At 38.1% G+C, this 16,444-nt stretch overlaps 1 protein-coding gene across 13 annotated transcripts in view; it reads left to right on the forward strand.

The window, feature by feature from the left end:
• LOC148863741 (Protein phosphatase 2C family protein) overlaps window positions 1–16,444 on the forward strand; it is a 45,829-nt gene that overhangs the window by 24,229 nt on the left and 5,156 nt on the right. For 9 of the 13 annotated variants that reach the window (XM_088978383.1, XM_088978388.1, XM_088978392.1 and 6 more), the window contains 5 exons: window positions 2,427–2,471; window positions 4,048–4,100; window positions 5,814–5,975; window positions 6,689–6,769; window positions 8,763–8,852. In XM_088978383.1, the coding sequence (XP_088834509.1) occupies window positions 2,427–2,471; window positions 4,048–4,100; window positions 5,814–5,975; window positions 6,689–6,769; window positions 8,763–8,852 (431 nt within the window). The remainder of the gene's footprint in view (window positions 1–2,426; window positions 2,472–4,047; window positions 4,101–5,813; window positions 5,976–6,688; window positions 6,770–8,762; window positions 8,853–16,444) is intronic. The other 4 variants (XM_088978393.1, XM_088978382.1, XM_088978394.1 and 1 more) reach the window with 1 other exon arrangement.

Consider the following 16,444-nt stretch of genomic DNA (forward strand, 5'->3'; position numbering starts at 1 on the left):
CATTGCTTTTAGTTCAGCTGTAATGGAGTCCCCCCACCCAATAGGGCTGGAAAAGAGCCCCACTACACTCCCTGTCTCATCTCTAATAACCCATCAATTCCAGCAATGCCCGGGTACACACATCATACCTGATGAGGCTCAAGAAGTTGGGAAGAACCCCACTGGTAGCCATCCACGAAGGGTTCAATGTGGCTCATTGAGAAACACCAGCATCCCAACCATTACTTGCGCACCTATGAATACTTTCTACTACCTTATGCCAAAATCTCTCCCTCTCTAAAGGCCATCTCCACAACCATTTACCCAACAGTTCTACATTTCCTAAGATGCCTAATCCCAATCCTCCTTGTTCCTTACTTCGACAAACTACATCCCACCTCACCAAATGATCCTTTCTTCCTTTCCCCAGATCCCATAAGAAATCCTTCCAAGTAGGACCTTTTTTTTCTAAATATTTTGACCAGCTTGTATATGACCTTACCTGCTGAGGAACATCCTTCAAAGTTCTTGATAGAGAGATGAGAAACATCCTTAAATGTCCTTGATAAAAAAAGGCTTTTTTTTTTAATAATAAAAGAACCCTGCAAAGCCTGAAAGGGAAATAGAAATGCTGATCACATTTCCCTAATGAAAACGAAAGGTATGAAAAGATGGTCCACTGCCTCATTTTCTTGACAAAGAAATGCATATTTGTCTAGGGCATGTGCCCCTATGGACGAAATGACAAGATGCTCTGTTATTAGAATTTTATAGATGGATGTTGTCCAAAGAAAAAAAAGGATATCCTACTTGTGAATTGGAAGGTGGTCTTCAAACCATCTCAGAGGGAAATACTTTAGGATGGAAAGCCGGAAAAAGATTTGACAGTGAACCTGCCATGGTGAGACAATTGTTCTTCACTAATGGCTCATTATCAAAGGTTTCCTGTCAAGTTATTGTCATGCCGGAAAGATAATTGAAACAGGATTATTAGTACCATTGTTATTATAATATCAAACTAGAATTTCAAGAACATAATCACTACATGGATGTTGCAATCCTTGATAGTGATCCTAATCTGTTCCATTATGGGTTAGATGTCTCTTCATTAAATGGCTAAGCCTTGCTTTTGGATGATTATTTTTATTGTTCTTTAAATGTTCTAGATGTTACTCATGCATTTGAAGTATTTTCCAAATCAGTGTTTTTTTTCCAAAAAAAGTCCAAATCAGTATTGTCAAGTTCTTGTCTGGGTGCTCTACCAGGGTGAGGTGATTGACCTGTAACATGTTTTGTTTCACATTTGCCGAGCTACTGGAGCTATAAAACAAGTAGGATTTCTCATAATCTCTCCCTAGGTGCCCAATTGATGATGTCATTATGCTCTCCTGGATCACCAATGGGTCAACAGGTTTCATGTAACCTGCCAACCTTGCTAGTTGTAGTTCACAACTTCACATAAGGAAGTATTGCAGCAACATTTCCAACTTGGTATAAATTCTTTGAAATGAACAAAAGCTCCTAAATGTGTTTTGGTGACTAATTGTAGACATTGTCTTTTTTTTTATTATTTTTATTTTTGATGACAAGACACTCATCATATCTTTTTCTGATGGTAAAAAACCTAAAAAAATAGTAATATTTTTTAATTGGGAGGGGGGATTTTGATATTTTACTGGCTTGCAGCACATGGAGGTGTACTATATTGTGATGGAATTTAGAGTTTCTGCTAAATGTTATATCAACTGTCTTTTATGTATGAACGCACTTATGAACCTTGAGATGGCCAAATGCTGAGTTCTTTATCTTAGGGATTGGAAGAGCTTATCTTTAGTTCTTTACTTTGTTGTTCATCTCTACAAGTACCATTGATTCATATTAGCAATATCTTATTAATTTGATTCATTTGCCTTATGTAGAGCTTGATAGTTTACATGTTGGGCTTATTTGTATGACATTGCAACTTTTGAATTAGAACCCTCTTCTTCTTCTTTTTTTATTTTGATGAGTAACTGAAATTTTATTTTTTGTGGCAAAAGAATATTTGTATTTACAAATTGCCAAGCAGTTTGTTTTTGAATTAAACCCTCTTCCTTTTTTTTTCTTTATTTTGATGAGTAACTAGAATTTTATTTTTTTCTGGGAAAAGAATGTTTGTAATACCTTACCTTTAACCAAAATAGAAAATGTATTTACAAACTGCCAAGCAGCCTTATGTCCAGGTCACCATAGCTACCTGATTCTTGCATTTGTCACTTGATTTACAACTGTCCCCAGAATAGTTTAGTCCCATTAACCCCACTCTTAGCTAATGCATCTGATAGGCCATCTGCTAGAACCTTCTTTTTACCTATCAGCAGACGGAACCCTTGGCTTCACTCTTTTATATTAAAGTATTTTCTTCTGTGTCTTGGTGTTTATTGTTTGTTGATCCACTTAAACTTTAGGTTTTCGGAGAACTGATGAGTCTCTTCTTCAAGAAAGTTCTGCAGGTACTGTTGCTATCACTTTTTTCCAAGCTAGTTACTTTTTGGATTGTTAAATGATCATTTATTCCAATTAGTCAATTTTTACATTGCACATTATCTTCTCTAAACATATCTGTTCTTGTACACTTCATTTGTGAGCAAAGTATCATTCTACTTTTTGTGAGCTAGATATATAAGAAACATTTTAACACAACATTGGAGAAACCATGCTTTAATCTTGTATGAAGATCTCAATTGGCTGAAGTTATTTGTCATAGTAATTACTGTTAAAGGGAATCTGTTTGATCTACTGAACCTTGGAAAAGTTCCTCTTGTTATTTTAGGTACTATTCATGTAATGTGGGCTTAGCAGTTACTGGAATCATCAAGATTGGTTATATGGGCTTTTATTTCAATTCATTTAGAAATATTTTGGGAATGGTACTTTCTGCTATTTTGGATACTAAGAATGATGTCCAATAAGTTATTGATTTCTCTTTTGATGTGGAGGGTGAAGCATTTAAGTATGAAGAGGCAGGTGACAGGTCCACAGAAAAATAAAGAAATGGAAGTCACCACACCTCTGATTTCCATTACTTGGTTATTGGTTGTTTAATTTCTATTTTATTGGACATTCATCATTAAGCATTTGAACTTGCCACTGTGAAAGTGGTAAATTCATTACTGATGAGAAATCAGTTTTGGGGCATCTTTGTGGATCCTGTGATATGTAGCTTTTGATGAGCTCTTTTACTTGTAGTTTACATGCTGTGCTTCTGCTGTCATCTCCCTCAGATGGTCCTTCAAGATTAATTTTGGGGTGTTCTTGTTGGGGAATCTTGAAGGCTTGGACCATTAGGCATAAGGGTTAAGAGGTGGTTTCAGAGGCCATGGTGCAGGGAGATCATCTTGGTTTTTTCTGGTCCATTTGGTTACTTTGATTCCATTGGAGGAGAGATTCTGGCTTTGCTCCAGGATGTTTGGATGGAATTCTATTTTGGGCTTTGAGGGGGCAGGGGTGGAGGGGGGCTCTTATGTGGTTATTTGGTGGATTCTAGATGGAATTTACTGTTCAATGGTTGGCGAATTGCCTTAAAGAGGCAAGAGCCTTGCTCTTTGAGGGAACATCTTGTTCAAACGAATCCCAAGGTCTGCCAACTCTATTGTTGACATTCTTGGTTTGCCAACTCTATTGCTGACAGTCTTGGTTGGGGAGTGGTTGGGAGGAGTGAGCTGGATGGAGGTATTGTATCCTAAGTTAGCATTATTAGTTATACATGACATTGTAGCCTTCTGGGGTCACTTTGTATGGGCTCCCTTCTTGAGGATGTTGATCTATATACCTGGATATCTGTACAAGGGTTCCATATTGTGTTGGATACTTCAATTTTTAGTATAGATTTCATATCTAATACTGTATCCAGCTGCATCCTTGCCATATCCAGCAACATTGATGGTGATGCTTCTACTTTTCTATTTATCTTTGTGAAGTAAATTTATTGCTGCTGATAAAAAATGGAGTTATTTATTGATAAAAAAATGGAGTTATCATTGGTTTTAATTAATAAATTCTTTTACGTTTTCATGTTAATCTTTTCAGGGGGGTGGCAAGATGGTGCTACAGCTGTGTGTGTTTGGGTTCTAGGACAAACAGTAAGTCTGCATCTATTCTTATTTGCACTATATATACTTGTATGACCTTACCATACTAGTAAAATTGGTGTTAAGTTTTTATTTTTCTTTTTTTCTTGGTTGTATATAGAAGGTGATATGCTGTGTTATGGGGTTTTCTTTCTTTTTCCTGTCCTTGTTTCCTTTTATTGTCAATTTATGTTATGAACCAGAAATGGAAGAAAAGTTAATATTCATTTGTATTTAAAGGCAAAAACTATGTCTGAGTATACAATAAAGAAAATGAGGGCTCACCCTAAAACAGAAAAAGTTATGAATGACAACAGTATTCCTGTCGTCTAAAAAGTTATAAATCAAATAACACAAACAGGAATGCTATGACCCATCTATTATAGGCATAAGGAAAAGTGATGATTCTAATCTCACTATTATCTAAAATAAAAGAAAATCACTGATGATATTTTTAACCTATTTTAATTCTGTAAATTAATGTTTGACACTCTTGTGACAATTTTAAATCAGAAAATTACACCAAAAAACTATAGTTGACCAAAAGTACAAGAAGTCAAGAACACAAAATTATGCAACTGTTACCAATTTCTTCCCTGAGTTTCTTTTTTCATGTCAGCATCACCAGATTTTTGTATTGACTCTCAAATGTTCCAACGTATAAAGTGGATATCATATGCTGTGGCATGGTGATTTCTTATCACCTCCTTTATGCACTCCTTTTTGTAATCTTAATAAAATTTTCTTTTTTGTTTTTTTTTTATTAAAAATGGAAATGCTGTGAAATACATCAATATAGCAACAAGTTTGGCACCATTATGAAACATATCATTCAGTTAAAAATTTCTTAGTAGGGAGTTGTTAGTCGTTACACCACCTCTAGACATTACTGTGATTCTTCGTTTTTCTATATCATTTTTCTTGTAGAGATTTTTATACTCATGCTTCAACCAGCTTTTGAGGTACCATTCTGTAATTGGTCTTTGCCACATTTCTTTGTTGTCAGTATTACAGTAATACATTTAAACAAGTATTTCCAATTTGTCACGTATGTGCTTCACTATGGTTAGGCCAATGATATTGAGGATATGTTTTTTTGAGAATATAACTGCATGTATAGTTATTTTAGCTTATAATATATAAGGGCTATTGCCTAATTTTGGTCATAGTTATAGTCTTGGAAGAGGTGAACTGAATACAAACCTAATGTTCTGCATTTTCTTGCATAAGGTGGCTTCTCTCAGACCCAAACCTCCATATTTTTGATTGCTAACTGAAACTCTATTAATTGAGAAGAAAGGATTATGTGCACATTGTTTTAGGGCTGCATAAGCCACCACACCCTTACTCTTTGCCTTGATTGAACCTGCGGTTTAATATTTTACCATTGCACCAAGCAATAGCCCCTTCAGTTTATAATATATTGGATATAATTTGCAAGCCATTTTCTATATATTTACCCAAGTGAAAAGGTAATTACCTAGTTGCCCAGCTTCTTGCCTAGGTATTCTTGAGTACTCTAATACCTAGATTTTTGAGAACACTGCTTACCAAACTCATCCCGAAAATGGGAAAAAGAGCCGGAGAACATCCAAAAGTATTTATGTGACAAAACATACAAATATTTGTTAGTACATAGTGCCAATTTTTCTTATCTGATTTGTACCATGTATTTCTTTTGCCCTATTTGTTATGAACTCTAACCTACAGATCCATGGTTACCAGGTTTTTATTGCTAATATTGGAGATGCAAAAGCAGTGGTAGCAAGATCACTTACTGCTGATACATTACAAAACCATTCAGACGGAGCAAGTCCATTGAAGGCTATTGTTTTGACAAGAGAACACAAAGCTATTTATCCACAGGAACGTGCTCGCATTCAGAAGGTTAAAATAGTTGGTTTTTTTTTTTTTTTTCATTTTCGTTTATATTTTCAACTATCAAACTTTTTCATGGAATTTTTTTTCTTTGAATTGGTTGGTAGTCACAAACATTTACATTGTTCTTAGGAGAAGTGCTCCGACACTTAACAAGGACCTTCCAATGTTAAATGGAATGGATAATGTTTAGATTCAATAACTAATCTATGCCAACATGATTAAAAAGAAAGTTCTTGGTCCAGCTTATGCTAAGAGTTACTTCCATACACAGCTAGAATTCAGAATCATTTGAGACTTCTGGTCTAAGCGTACTTTGTGATCTAGTGGCACAACAGCTGTCTGTCTTCACTGCCATTTTGCTTCTTTTTCTTCCAAGATTTTCCTTCTACCTCTTATACATCTGGAAATATTAAACTCTTGACTGAGGATTCTTCATAAACCAACATTTTTATTACTTCACCAAGAAAATTAATTTTTCATCCAACTTTCACTGCAAGAAAGAAGGGTGAATTTTCCGTCATTTCTCTCTGTCAATCATTCACAGATGGATGATTGGGTGGAAAGGTGCATTCTGTATAAACATTACTTTTTCCCTTTCAACATGTTTATGTCGTTTTGGTTTAGATAAGGTTTGTTGTTTAAGCTCTTTTTCTCTTGTCTGAATCACTATGATTTGGCTTATCTGTTAAAGGCTGTTTCTGTGCCATTTGCTTTTATAGGCAGGTGGTTCTGTCAGCAATGGACGACTGCAGGGGCGCCTTGAAGTTTCTAGGGCTTTTGGAGATCGCCAGTTCAAGAAGGTTTTGCGTTCTTTCCTATCTTGATGGCCACATTTTTTTCATGCAATACCATTTCTAAATCTGGTTAGTTTTGGATAAAAAGTCATGTTATGACACATAGGAGGAAAAAAAATCTCTACTGTTTATTTGAAAATAAACGACTTGAAGCCCTTTTTTTTGTAAAGCTTAATTGAAGAGGGGAAATAAATTCAATGCCCATTTTCACTGTCGCACTTCTTTAGGTTTGGTTGGGTCATTCCTCTACTTTTGTTCCTCATAATGAATTGTATATGTAGAAGGTTCTTATATACTCTAAGTTTTGAATATTTTGCTGGGAGGTGGCTCATAAGAAAATATATCTGTGAGATGTTACAAAATGAAGAGTGAGACATGGCTTCCCTCTCACCATGCTTGTCTATGCCTGGCAGAGGGAGACAGTGAATCATCTTTTCACCCATTCTTATATTTTGTCTCAAATCTGAAACCACTTTGGTACCATGTCTGTTACTCGATTCCCTGGGTAACAGGATATGTAGCAATTCCTAAGGGGCTAAAAACTTTTAGTGCCAATGGTAAGGTTATGTGGAGATTTATCCTAAATGAGGTCAACTAGTAATATAGGAGAAAGGGGGGGGGGGTTATTTCATATATCCATGCAGTAATTGCTTAGATATCCAATGGGGTAGTCAATTGGGTGTAGACACTTGAGCTATTTAGAGGGATATGGTTAGCACAACAATGAGAGAATTAACCACAGTGATTAGATCTTCACCCCGCATACAGATAGTGTCTATTTGGACCCTTTCTAATGAGAGATAAAGTGAAGCTAAACTTTGGTTGATGTTCCGTCAGCAATCTAGGATCATCAAATTCAGGGATTGGAGTTCTTAGAACAGCTATTTGGGTTATTCTGGCACATTAATGTCTAGTCAGTACAGGGTATTTAGCAAAAGCCAAACTGTCATCATGGATAGACAGTGTGGTTGCTCTAGCACATTCTGGTTAGTCATTACATGGTATTTAGCAAAGGGCAAACTCTTAGCATTGGATAGACAGTCTCAGATTGTCAGTATCCATAGAGGTTATCAGAGGATGGTAATTGAGGGAGACTCAGTGACTCACAGATCATGGTGGGTTGGATTGGATGAGGGATATAGACTATAGAGTCGAGCTTACCATAGAGACAATGTTACCAGATTAGATATGCTGGTTTTTGGCATCCAGAGTGAACCAGATCAGCCAATTCTCTAGCTGGCAGTCTCACATGAAGTGTCTTGAGAAGTTAACTTTATTTGCTTATTTTTTTCCCCTGGTTGAGGGTATAATTTTTTTCATGTATTTCATACAGTATACCTAATTGAGGTCATGGGTTTTGTAATTGCATACTATAACTATATAATACATTAGTATAAAATGTTTACACTCATGGGTAATAAATAGAAAACACCACAGCCCTAAAATTTTCAGAGTATCACATTGCACCTCCTGTTATATTTGTATTTTGTAGTTAAAAACAGCTGGTGCAGGGTTCCCTCATGTGTCAGTAAATACACAAATGAACCTGTAATGAAATTTTGATTCATGTTTCTCTTCATTTGTCAACTGGCATGTGTATCTTTATAAGATGGCATGACTGCCATCTTTGTTGTACATAAGTTTCTGAATCTACATATTACAACATATTGAATATTGTTATATGAGGGAAGTATCTGTACTAGAGATATGGGTGCTATTGCAACCACAAGTTTTCATGCTTTTGGTTTTAAAATTTTAATACTATGGCACGATTGACATCACTTGCATCCACTTATTACAACATATTAAATACTGTTATATGAGGGAAGGATCTGTGTTGCAGGCATGTGCTTTTTGCAATCACAGATTTTCATTCATTTTTTTATTTATACTATAGGATATTAGCATGATTGACGCCAGTTTTGCATCTAAGTTTCTGAATCTGCTTCCTGTGTTATATTGGATATTGTTATATACAAGAGAGTGATCTGCATTGCAGGTGGGTGTTATTGCAACTCCAGATATTCACTCATTTGATATTACAGAAAGAGAACACTTCATTATTCTTGGATGCGATGGTCTGTGGGGGGTATGCTTTCTGTCAAATTTATTAAGCCATATTCAAACATGTGATTACTTAATTTTCTTTTTTTGGAAAAAGGTAACGTAATATTTATTCAAAAACAGCACATACAGGCTGTGATCAGACCCAGAAAAGCAGACTGATCAACACAGCAATTACATACTCCACCAAGAACTAGAATGAAAAACAACAGACAAATTACAATTTCTAAACTCCTCAGAAACCGACACCCAAGAGATTAACTTGCCCACAGCTTTCTGAATTAAATCTTCTGGACTTAAGGCCTTATTACAGAAAAGCCTACTGTTCCTCTCAGACCAAATGGACCATAAGGAAGCACTAGGAATAGTTTTCCACACTAACTTCCTTTTCTTGTTAAGACCTTTGATGTTCCAGCAACACAGAAGCTCTTTTACCGATCTTGGCATAGTCCATCTTAAGTTCATGGAGCTGAAAAAGTGGTTCCACAACTGAGAAGAGAACGGGCAGTGTATGCACAGTTCGTCAGTAGATTCATAATTATTCCCACACAGGCTGCACGAAAGGTCCAAAATTTGAATGCCCCTTCTCACAAGGTTAGCTCTAGACAGATATTTGTTCAGAGCCATAGTCCAGATCACAAAGTTGGATTTAGATGGGCTAATAGGATTCCACACCTGAGAACATGGGAAATCAGTAGCACCCTTTCTACAAAGTTTGGAAGCCAAAGAATTGACAGAGAAAACACCATCTGGATTCCACTTCCAGTACCACTTATCTTCTGAGTAGAAATCGACCTTTTGATTCTGAAGAATAGTCAACATATTCATTATCTCTTCAAGCTCCCAGTCAAAAAGATTCCTTCTAAAGGTAGGGGACCAAATAATTGAATCTCCAGACAAGCTGCAACACTCAGCAACAAAAGCCTCTTGGCTAGATGCACACTGAAAAAGGAGAGGAAAATACTCAACAAGAGACCCATCCAAGCACCAAGTATCCTTCCAAAACTTGGTTCTACTACCATTGCCGACCTTAATTGAGATCCCATCAGCAAGAACAGAGAAGTTCTTCATTATCCCTTTCCATAGAGAGTTTCTCCAACTGGGAGGAGGATCCCTTGTTCTCCAGTTGCTCCACTCCACCCCATATTTACCGGCAATGAGAGATCTCCACCAAGCATCATTTTCAGCCGCAAACCTCCAAATCCACTTACAAATAGAGATGGCAATTTCCCCCATAAAATTGGGGCCCCACCCCACCCCGCCCCGAATGGGGTGGGTTTTCCCCAACCCTAAACAAGGACAGGGCGGGGCCGAACCGGGTACAGGGTAGGGGCGGGTTTTGTATATAATTCCTTGAACCCGCCCCGAACCTGAAGGTAAATTAGTAAAATATGTCTAGGTTTAATTTTGATATTTAAAATATCTCTAAGTTTTCCCTAAATTTTTAAAATCCTAGGATCCCATAATTTTATTTTTGAATTATCCCTAAAGTATCATAATTCAATTCTAAAATACCCTCAAATTCCTATATCCTATGTATAAAATGTCCATAAAATAGATATTTTTTAAGTAATTGCCTTGGAGCGGGGAAAACTTGGGGATTCCCCGTCCTTGGGGAATGGATGCCCCGCCCCGAATCTGCCCCGTTGCCATTCCTACTTACAAAGAAGGGCAGAATTAAAAGTTTTCAACTTGCTTTTGCCTAAACCACCTTCATCCTTAGGGAGACAGACTTGATCCCAACTAACAAGATGAATTTTTTTTTCTCCTCTTCCCAACCCCTCCAGAGAAAATTCCTTTGAAGTTTTTCAAGCCTTCTTGCAACTTTATTTGGGATAGGGAAAAGGGAGAGAAAATAGGTAGGTAAATTGGATAATGTGCTCTTAATCAAAGTCACCCTACCCCCAAAAGAAAGATATTTTGCCTTCCAAGATGCCAATTTTCTCTTCATTCTTTCAATAACCGGGTCTCAAATTGAAGACAACCCACAACTCACCCCCAGAGGAAGATTCAAATATTTAACTGGAAGGGAATCAATTTGACAAGCCAAAATCTTTGCACAATCAACTAAGTTGGAAACCTGACCCACTGGAATGATTTGACTTTTATTCCAATTGACTTTAAGACCGGAGACCACCTCAAACCATGTTAAGTTCCCAAGAACTAGGTCCACCTGAGAGGGAGAAACATCCACAAAACATAAAGTATCATTTGCAAATTGGAGAATGTTAACCTTCTCCCCCTCCAGAGCAATTGCAAAACCTTCCCATTCACCAGATTCAGCAGCCTTCTTACAAAATAGAGTGAGAATCTCCATTACACAGATAAAGAGTACTGGAGACAAGGAATCACCCTGTCTAAGACCCCTAGAACTATCAAAGAAGCTTGCAGACTGCCCATTAATCAAAACAGAAAATTTGGGTGAGGTAATACATACTTTAATCCAGTTCTTCCATTTCTGCTTAAAATTCATGTGCTGCAACACAAGATTATAACATCTTCAGTTGACATGATCATAAGCCTTTTCAATATCAAGTTTACAAATCAACCCTTGGGTACCCTCTCTTCTTCTTGACTGAATCAACTCATTAGAAATAAGAACTGAATCAAGCATCTGTCTTCCCGGAACAAAGGCACTTTGATTATTTGAGATAACACTACCTAAAACTCCTTTCATTCTCTCGGCATGGACTTTGGCTAAAATTTTGAAGCTATGCAAAAGATTGATCGACCTGAAATCTTTAATGTTCACTGCACCTTCAATCTTTGGAATAGGGGTAATAAAAGTAGTGTTTAAACTCCTTTGCAATGAATCTCTCTCATAAAAGCCTTGGAAAACATTCAGAAGATCTTGTTTCACAAAATCCCAGCATTTACTGTAGAAAAGATTGGTATGACCATCTGGCCCCAGAGATTTATCATCAACTAACATCTTAATTGCTGCTTTTGTTTCCTCCTCCGTGAAGGGTCTTTCAATGAAGGTGGACTGAACTTCACTCAATTGTTTGAAGGGAAGGGACCTAGGAAATGGTTTGAAGATCCATGATTCTTTATAAAGATTTTTATAAAAACTGGTTGCCACTGTCTTTATTTCTGTCTTAGATTCCCCCACCCTTCCCTCCCCTTCCAACCTACTGATTACAGAAGCTCTGGCTCTTGCATTTGCCATTTTATGGAAGAAATGTGTGTTTTTATCCCCCTCTTTTAGCCAAAAGCTCTTTGTCTTCATTTGATTTCCTCAGTCACGGCCAATTTATCATACTTCAACTTCGCCTGAGATCTTTTCAATTTGCACTCCTCTGATAGAGGACCCATTTCTTCTACTGAATCAATCTCCTTTACAGTACTCAAAATTCATGCTTTTCTCCAATTTCCAGATTTTTAATCTTGCTTTAATGGCACCAAGTTTTTTTTGCCAAAATGAATGAGTTGGTTCCCATTACCTACAAATCTTTCCACACAGTCTTCAACAAGGGGATAAGGTTAACATCTTGAAACCAGGCATTCTCAAATTTAAATGGGTCTCTGACTCTATCTCTGGAACCACAGACTAACTGAATTGGAATATGATATGAAACTGGCCTAGGAAGGGCAATCTGCTTAAAGTCAGAGAAGAGCTCTTCCCAATTAGAGGTAACCAAAAGCCTATCCAGTCTCACAAGGGTGGGGATATCTTGATTATTAGTCCAAGTAAACTGACTACCATGGAGAGGTAAATCTATCAATTCAAACTTGTTGATTAAATCAGCAAACTGGGCCATTGCCCTAGATCTTCTCCCTCTGGAATTTTTTTCTTCAGCAGACAAAGTGACATTAAAATCACCACCAATAACCCAAGGATAAGGCAGATTTCTCCTCTCCTCAGCCAGTTCCTCCCAGAACTCCTCCCAAAGATTTCGATTAGTAGGACCATATACATTTGTGACTTGGCAAATATTTCCATATGCAAATTTAAGAACTAGGGAATTACAGAGTTTTTTTAGAGGAAGAGACTGAAGAGGCAGGTGGTGGAAAGACTAGGATTGGTGAAGAAATTGGTTCTAAAGCTCTGAAAACTCCTCCCTTCGTCGAGGGAGCTGACCTTGAGTCTAATGAATTACAGGATGTTGGTGGAGAGGGACAAGAATCGGCCGTGAGGATGGATGCGGGTACTCCAGTGTCGGAAACACAGAGAAAGGTTTTCCAAGTGGGTAGGTCGTCAGGAAGTGATTCTTTCACCATGTCTACTTCACAACCTTGTTCTAAAAGGGGAACGGCTTTAAAACCATTTGCCGACTGTCAGCAAGTCATTTCCAGTGATTCTAGTCCTACCCCCGTTCTTTCAGGTATGGGTGTCAATTCTGTTTTAGGTATTGACTTATTTGCTATGCCTGTAACAGATATCCCAGCTTCCCATCGAGGAGTTTCTGATGCAAGAGAGAGGGTGATAGTGGAAGGAGGAGAGAGGGTGTTGGAAGGAAGCAATAAGGGGGAGGCGGATAGAATTTGGGAGATGATCTGTACAATGATGGAGGAACAAAATAAAAAGGTAGAAAGATGCTGTAGCCAAAATAAGTGTGAGAAGGGTAAAATTCTTTCTCAAACATTGGCTGGAAAGGATGGAGAAATTGGGAAGGGGGGCGGGGGGAAAGAGGAACAAATAAGAAAAAAAGATCTGAAGTGGAAAGGCTAATTTCAGACATTGAGGGGGATTTAGAATTCAGTGGTAGAGGGGATAGGAGGAAGGGCCTAAAATGAGGAGAATATGGTCTCTTATTGGGTTCCTTTGCTATTTTGTATCAATGAAAATTATTAGCTGGAATGTAAGAGGGTTAGGGAGTGCAAGGAAGAAAAGGGCGATCAAAGACCTACTCCGAAGGGAAAAACCTGATATTGTGCTGTTACAAGAATCCAAACTGATGGAATTAAATGGGAGATGGGTTAGGAGTTTTTGGAGGTCTAGAGGTTTAGGTTGGAGCTCGTCTCCTTCTTGGGGAGCTTCGGGGGGGATTGTAACACTGTGGAGGGAGGATGTGGTGTAAGTAGTGGAAGAATTGATAGGCAGATTCTCAGTTTCTATTAAGTGCAAGAATGTAGAGAATGGGTGTGTCTGGATTTTAACCAATGTTTATGGCCCTAATTCCTATAGAGAGAGGAATGAGATGTGGGAGGATCTATATGCAATCAAAGGGCTATGGGATGGTCCTTGGTGCCTGGGCGGGGATTTTAACGTCATTAGATTCTCTGATGAAACCAGTAATCCCCAACAGGTAATCTCAACAAGCATGAAGAAATTTAATGGTTTTATTGAAGATTGTGAACTAAAGGAAATACCTCTGTTGCAAGCCAATTACACTTGGTCCAACCTTCAGGAAACTCCTTTGTGCTCGAAGTTGGATAGATTCCTTTTTAACCTTGCCTGGGAGAATAGTTTGGGAAACTTGGTTGCTAGGGCATTACCCAGGGTCATCTTCGATCACTGTCCTATCCAAATAGGAACTGAGTCTTTTCCTATAGGACTCAAACCTTTTAGATTCGAAAATATGTGGCTTACCCATCCAGATTTTGTGAAAAAAGTGAAGGAGTAGTGGGGTGAGGAGGAGAGGGGGGTAAGATGGAAGGGGATCAAGTTCCATAAGAAATAAAAAGTTTGAGAGCTAAAATAAAAGAGTGGAATAGAGATCAGTTTGGTAGAATTGAGGAGCAAAAATTGGGCCTAATCTCTCGAATAGAGAATTTGGATATAAAGGAATCTCACAATGGGCTGACCGAGGAGGACAGAGTGCTAAGGAGACAATTAAAAAAGGAGTTGGAAGAAGTGTTATTGAGGGAAGAATTCAGTTGGAGACAAAAATCTAGACACAAGTGGATTAAGGAAGGCAATGGGAACACTAGATTCTTCCATGATTTGGCAAATGGGAGACGAAGAAAGAGTTTTGTGACCAAGCTAGAGATAGGAGAGGAGTTGATTACCAACCAGGATGACATAGCCAGAAAATTTGTGAACCACTTCAAATCGATTTATAGAGGGCCTTTGAGTGAGAGAACAGTCATGGAAAGGGTGGATTGGCCAAGAATTGATGAAGAAATGGCAAGGTGGTTGGAAAGGGATTTTGAGGAAGAAGAGATTAAGAAAGTTGTCTTTCTAATGGATAGATCCAAGGCTCCGGGTCCTGATGGCTTTACAATGGGTTTTTATCAAGACTGTTGGGGGGTGTTGAAAGAGAATCTAGCTGAAGTCTTTAAGGAATTTGCGAACAATCACACTATAAACCCTGGAATTAATGCCACCTTTTTGTCCTTGATACCTAAGAAGAATGATGCCAACCACCCAAAAGATTATAGGCCTATTAGTCTGGTGACAAGCATCTATAAAATTCTGGCTAAAGTGCTCTCATTGAGGATCAAAACGGTCCTCCCTACCATCATTAGTGAAACTCAGGGGGCTTTCATTCAAGGGCGATAAATAACAGATCAAATTCTAATTGCGAATGAGTGTGTGGAGGAAATGAAAAGGTCTAGTAGGAAATGATTCATTTGTAAATTGGATCTTGAAAAGGCCCATGATTTGGTGGACTGGGAGTTTCTATTCGAGGTTATGTGAAATGGTGGATATGGGGACAAGTGGTGTAGTTGGATCTTTGGGTGTATCAGTACTTGTCACTACTCTATTCTGGTAAATGGTACGGTGAAGGATTTTTTTCCAGCTTGCAGGGGTGTCAGGCAAGGGGATCCACTTTCACCCTTCCTTTTTACCTTAGTAGCTGATGTGATTAGTAGGATCATTACTAAGGCTGATCGAAGATGCCATTAGGGGTTGGAGAATAGGGAGACACCAAGTCCCCATCACCCACCTTCAGTTTGTAGACGACCTAATGATTTTTTGTGAAGGTCTTAATGAAAAGGTAGCAAACCTAAAGGAGCTAATAAAAGGATTTGAAAGTGTCTATAATTTGAGAATAAATCTGGAAAAGAGTTGTGTAGCAGGTATAAATTTGGAGGTAGGGGAGGTTGAGGCTATTGCAAAGTGTCTTGAGTGTTCCACCTCTGCTTGGCCTATGCCATATTTAGGGCTTCCTTTAGGGGCAAATCCTAGGGAGAGTAGATTTTGGACCCCAGTGTTAGAAAAGTTTGAGAAGAGATTAGTCTCATGGAAGAGGAACTATATCTCTTTAGGAGGAAGAATTACCCTAATAAGAGCTACCTTGGCTAACTTACCCACCTATTATTTGTCTGTCTTTAGGATACCAGTTAGGGAAGCTAGGAAGCTGGAGAAGTTGATGAGAGACTTCTTATGGGAGACGAGACAAGAGAGAAATGATCATTTGGTTAATTGGGAAATTGTGTGCAGAAGTAAAGAAGAGGGGGGTTGGGAATTGTGAGGGTAACTAGAAAGAATCAAGCTCTATTAGGGAAATGGTTGTGGAGATGGCCTTTGGAAAGAGAGAGACTGTGGCATGAGGTGGTGGGAAGCATTCATGGGAGGTCAGAGAATGGATGGGATGCTGGTGTATCGAGGCAAGCTAACCTAGCAGCACCTTGGAAGGCTATTCACAACACCCTTCCTCAATTCCTCAATTTGATCAGGTATGAAGTTTGTTCTGGCAACTCTATCCTTTTTTGGGAGGATATTTGGGT

The sequence above is a fragment of the Nelumbo lutea genome, chromosome 3, assembly GCF_056320005.1.
Source record: "Nelumbo lutea isolate HS-2025 chromosome 3, American lotus-T2T, whole genome shotgun sequence".
NCBI lineage: Eukaryota > Viridiplantae > Streptophyta > Magnoliopsida > Proteales > Nelumbonaceae > Nelumbo > Nelumbo lutea.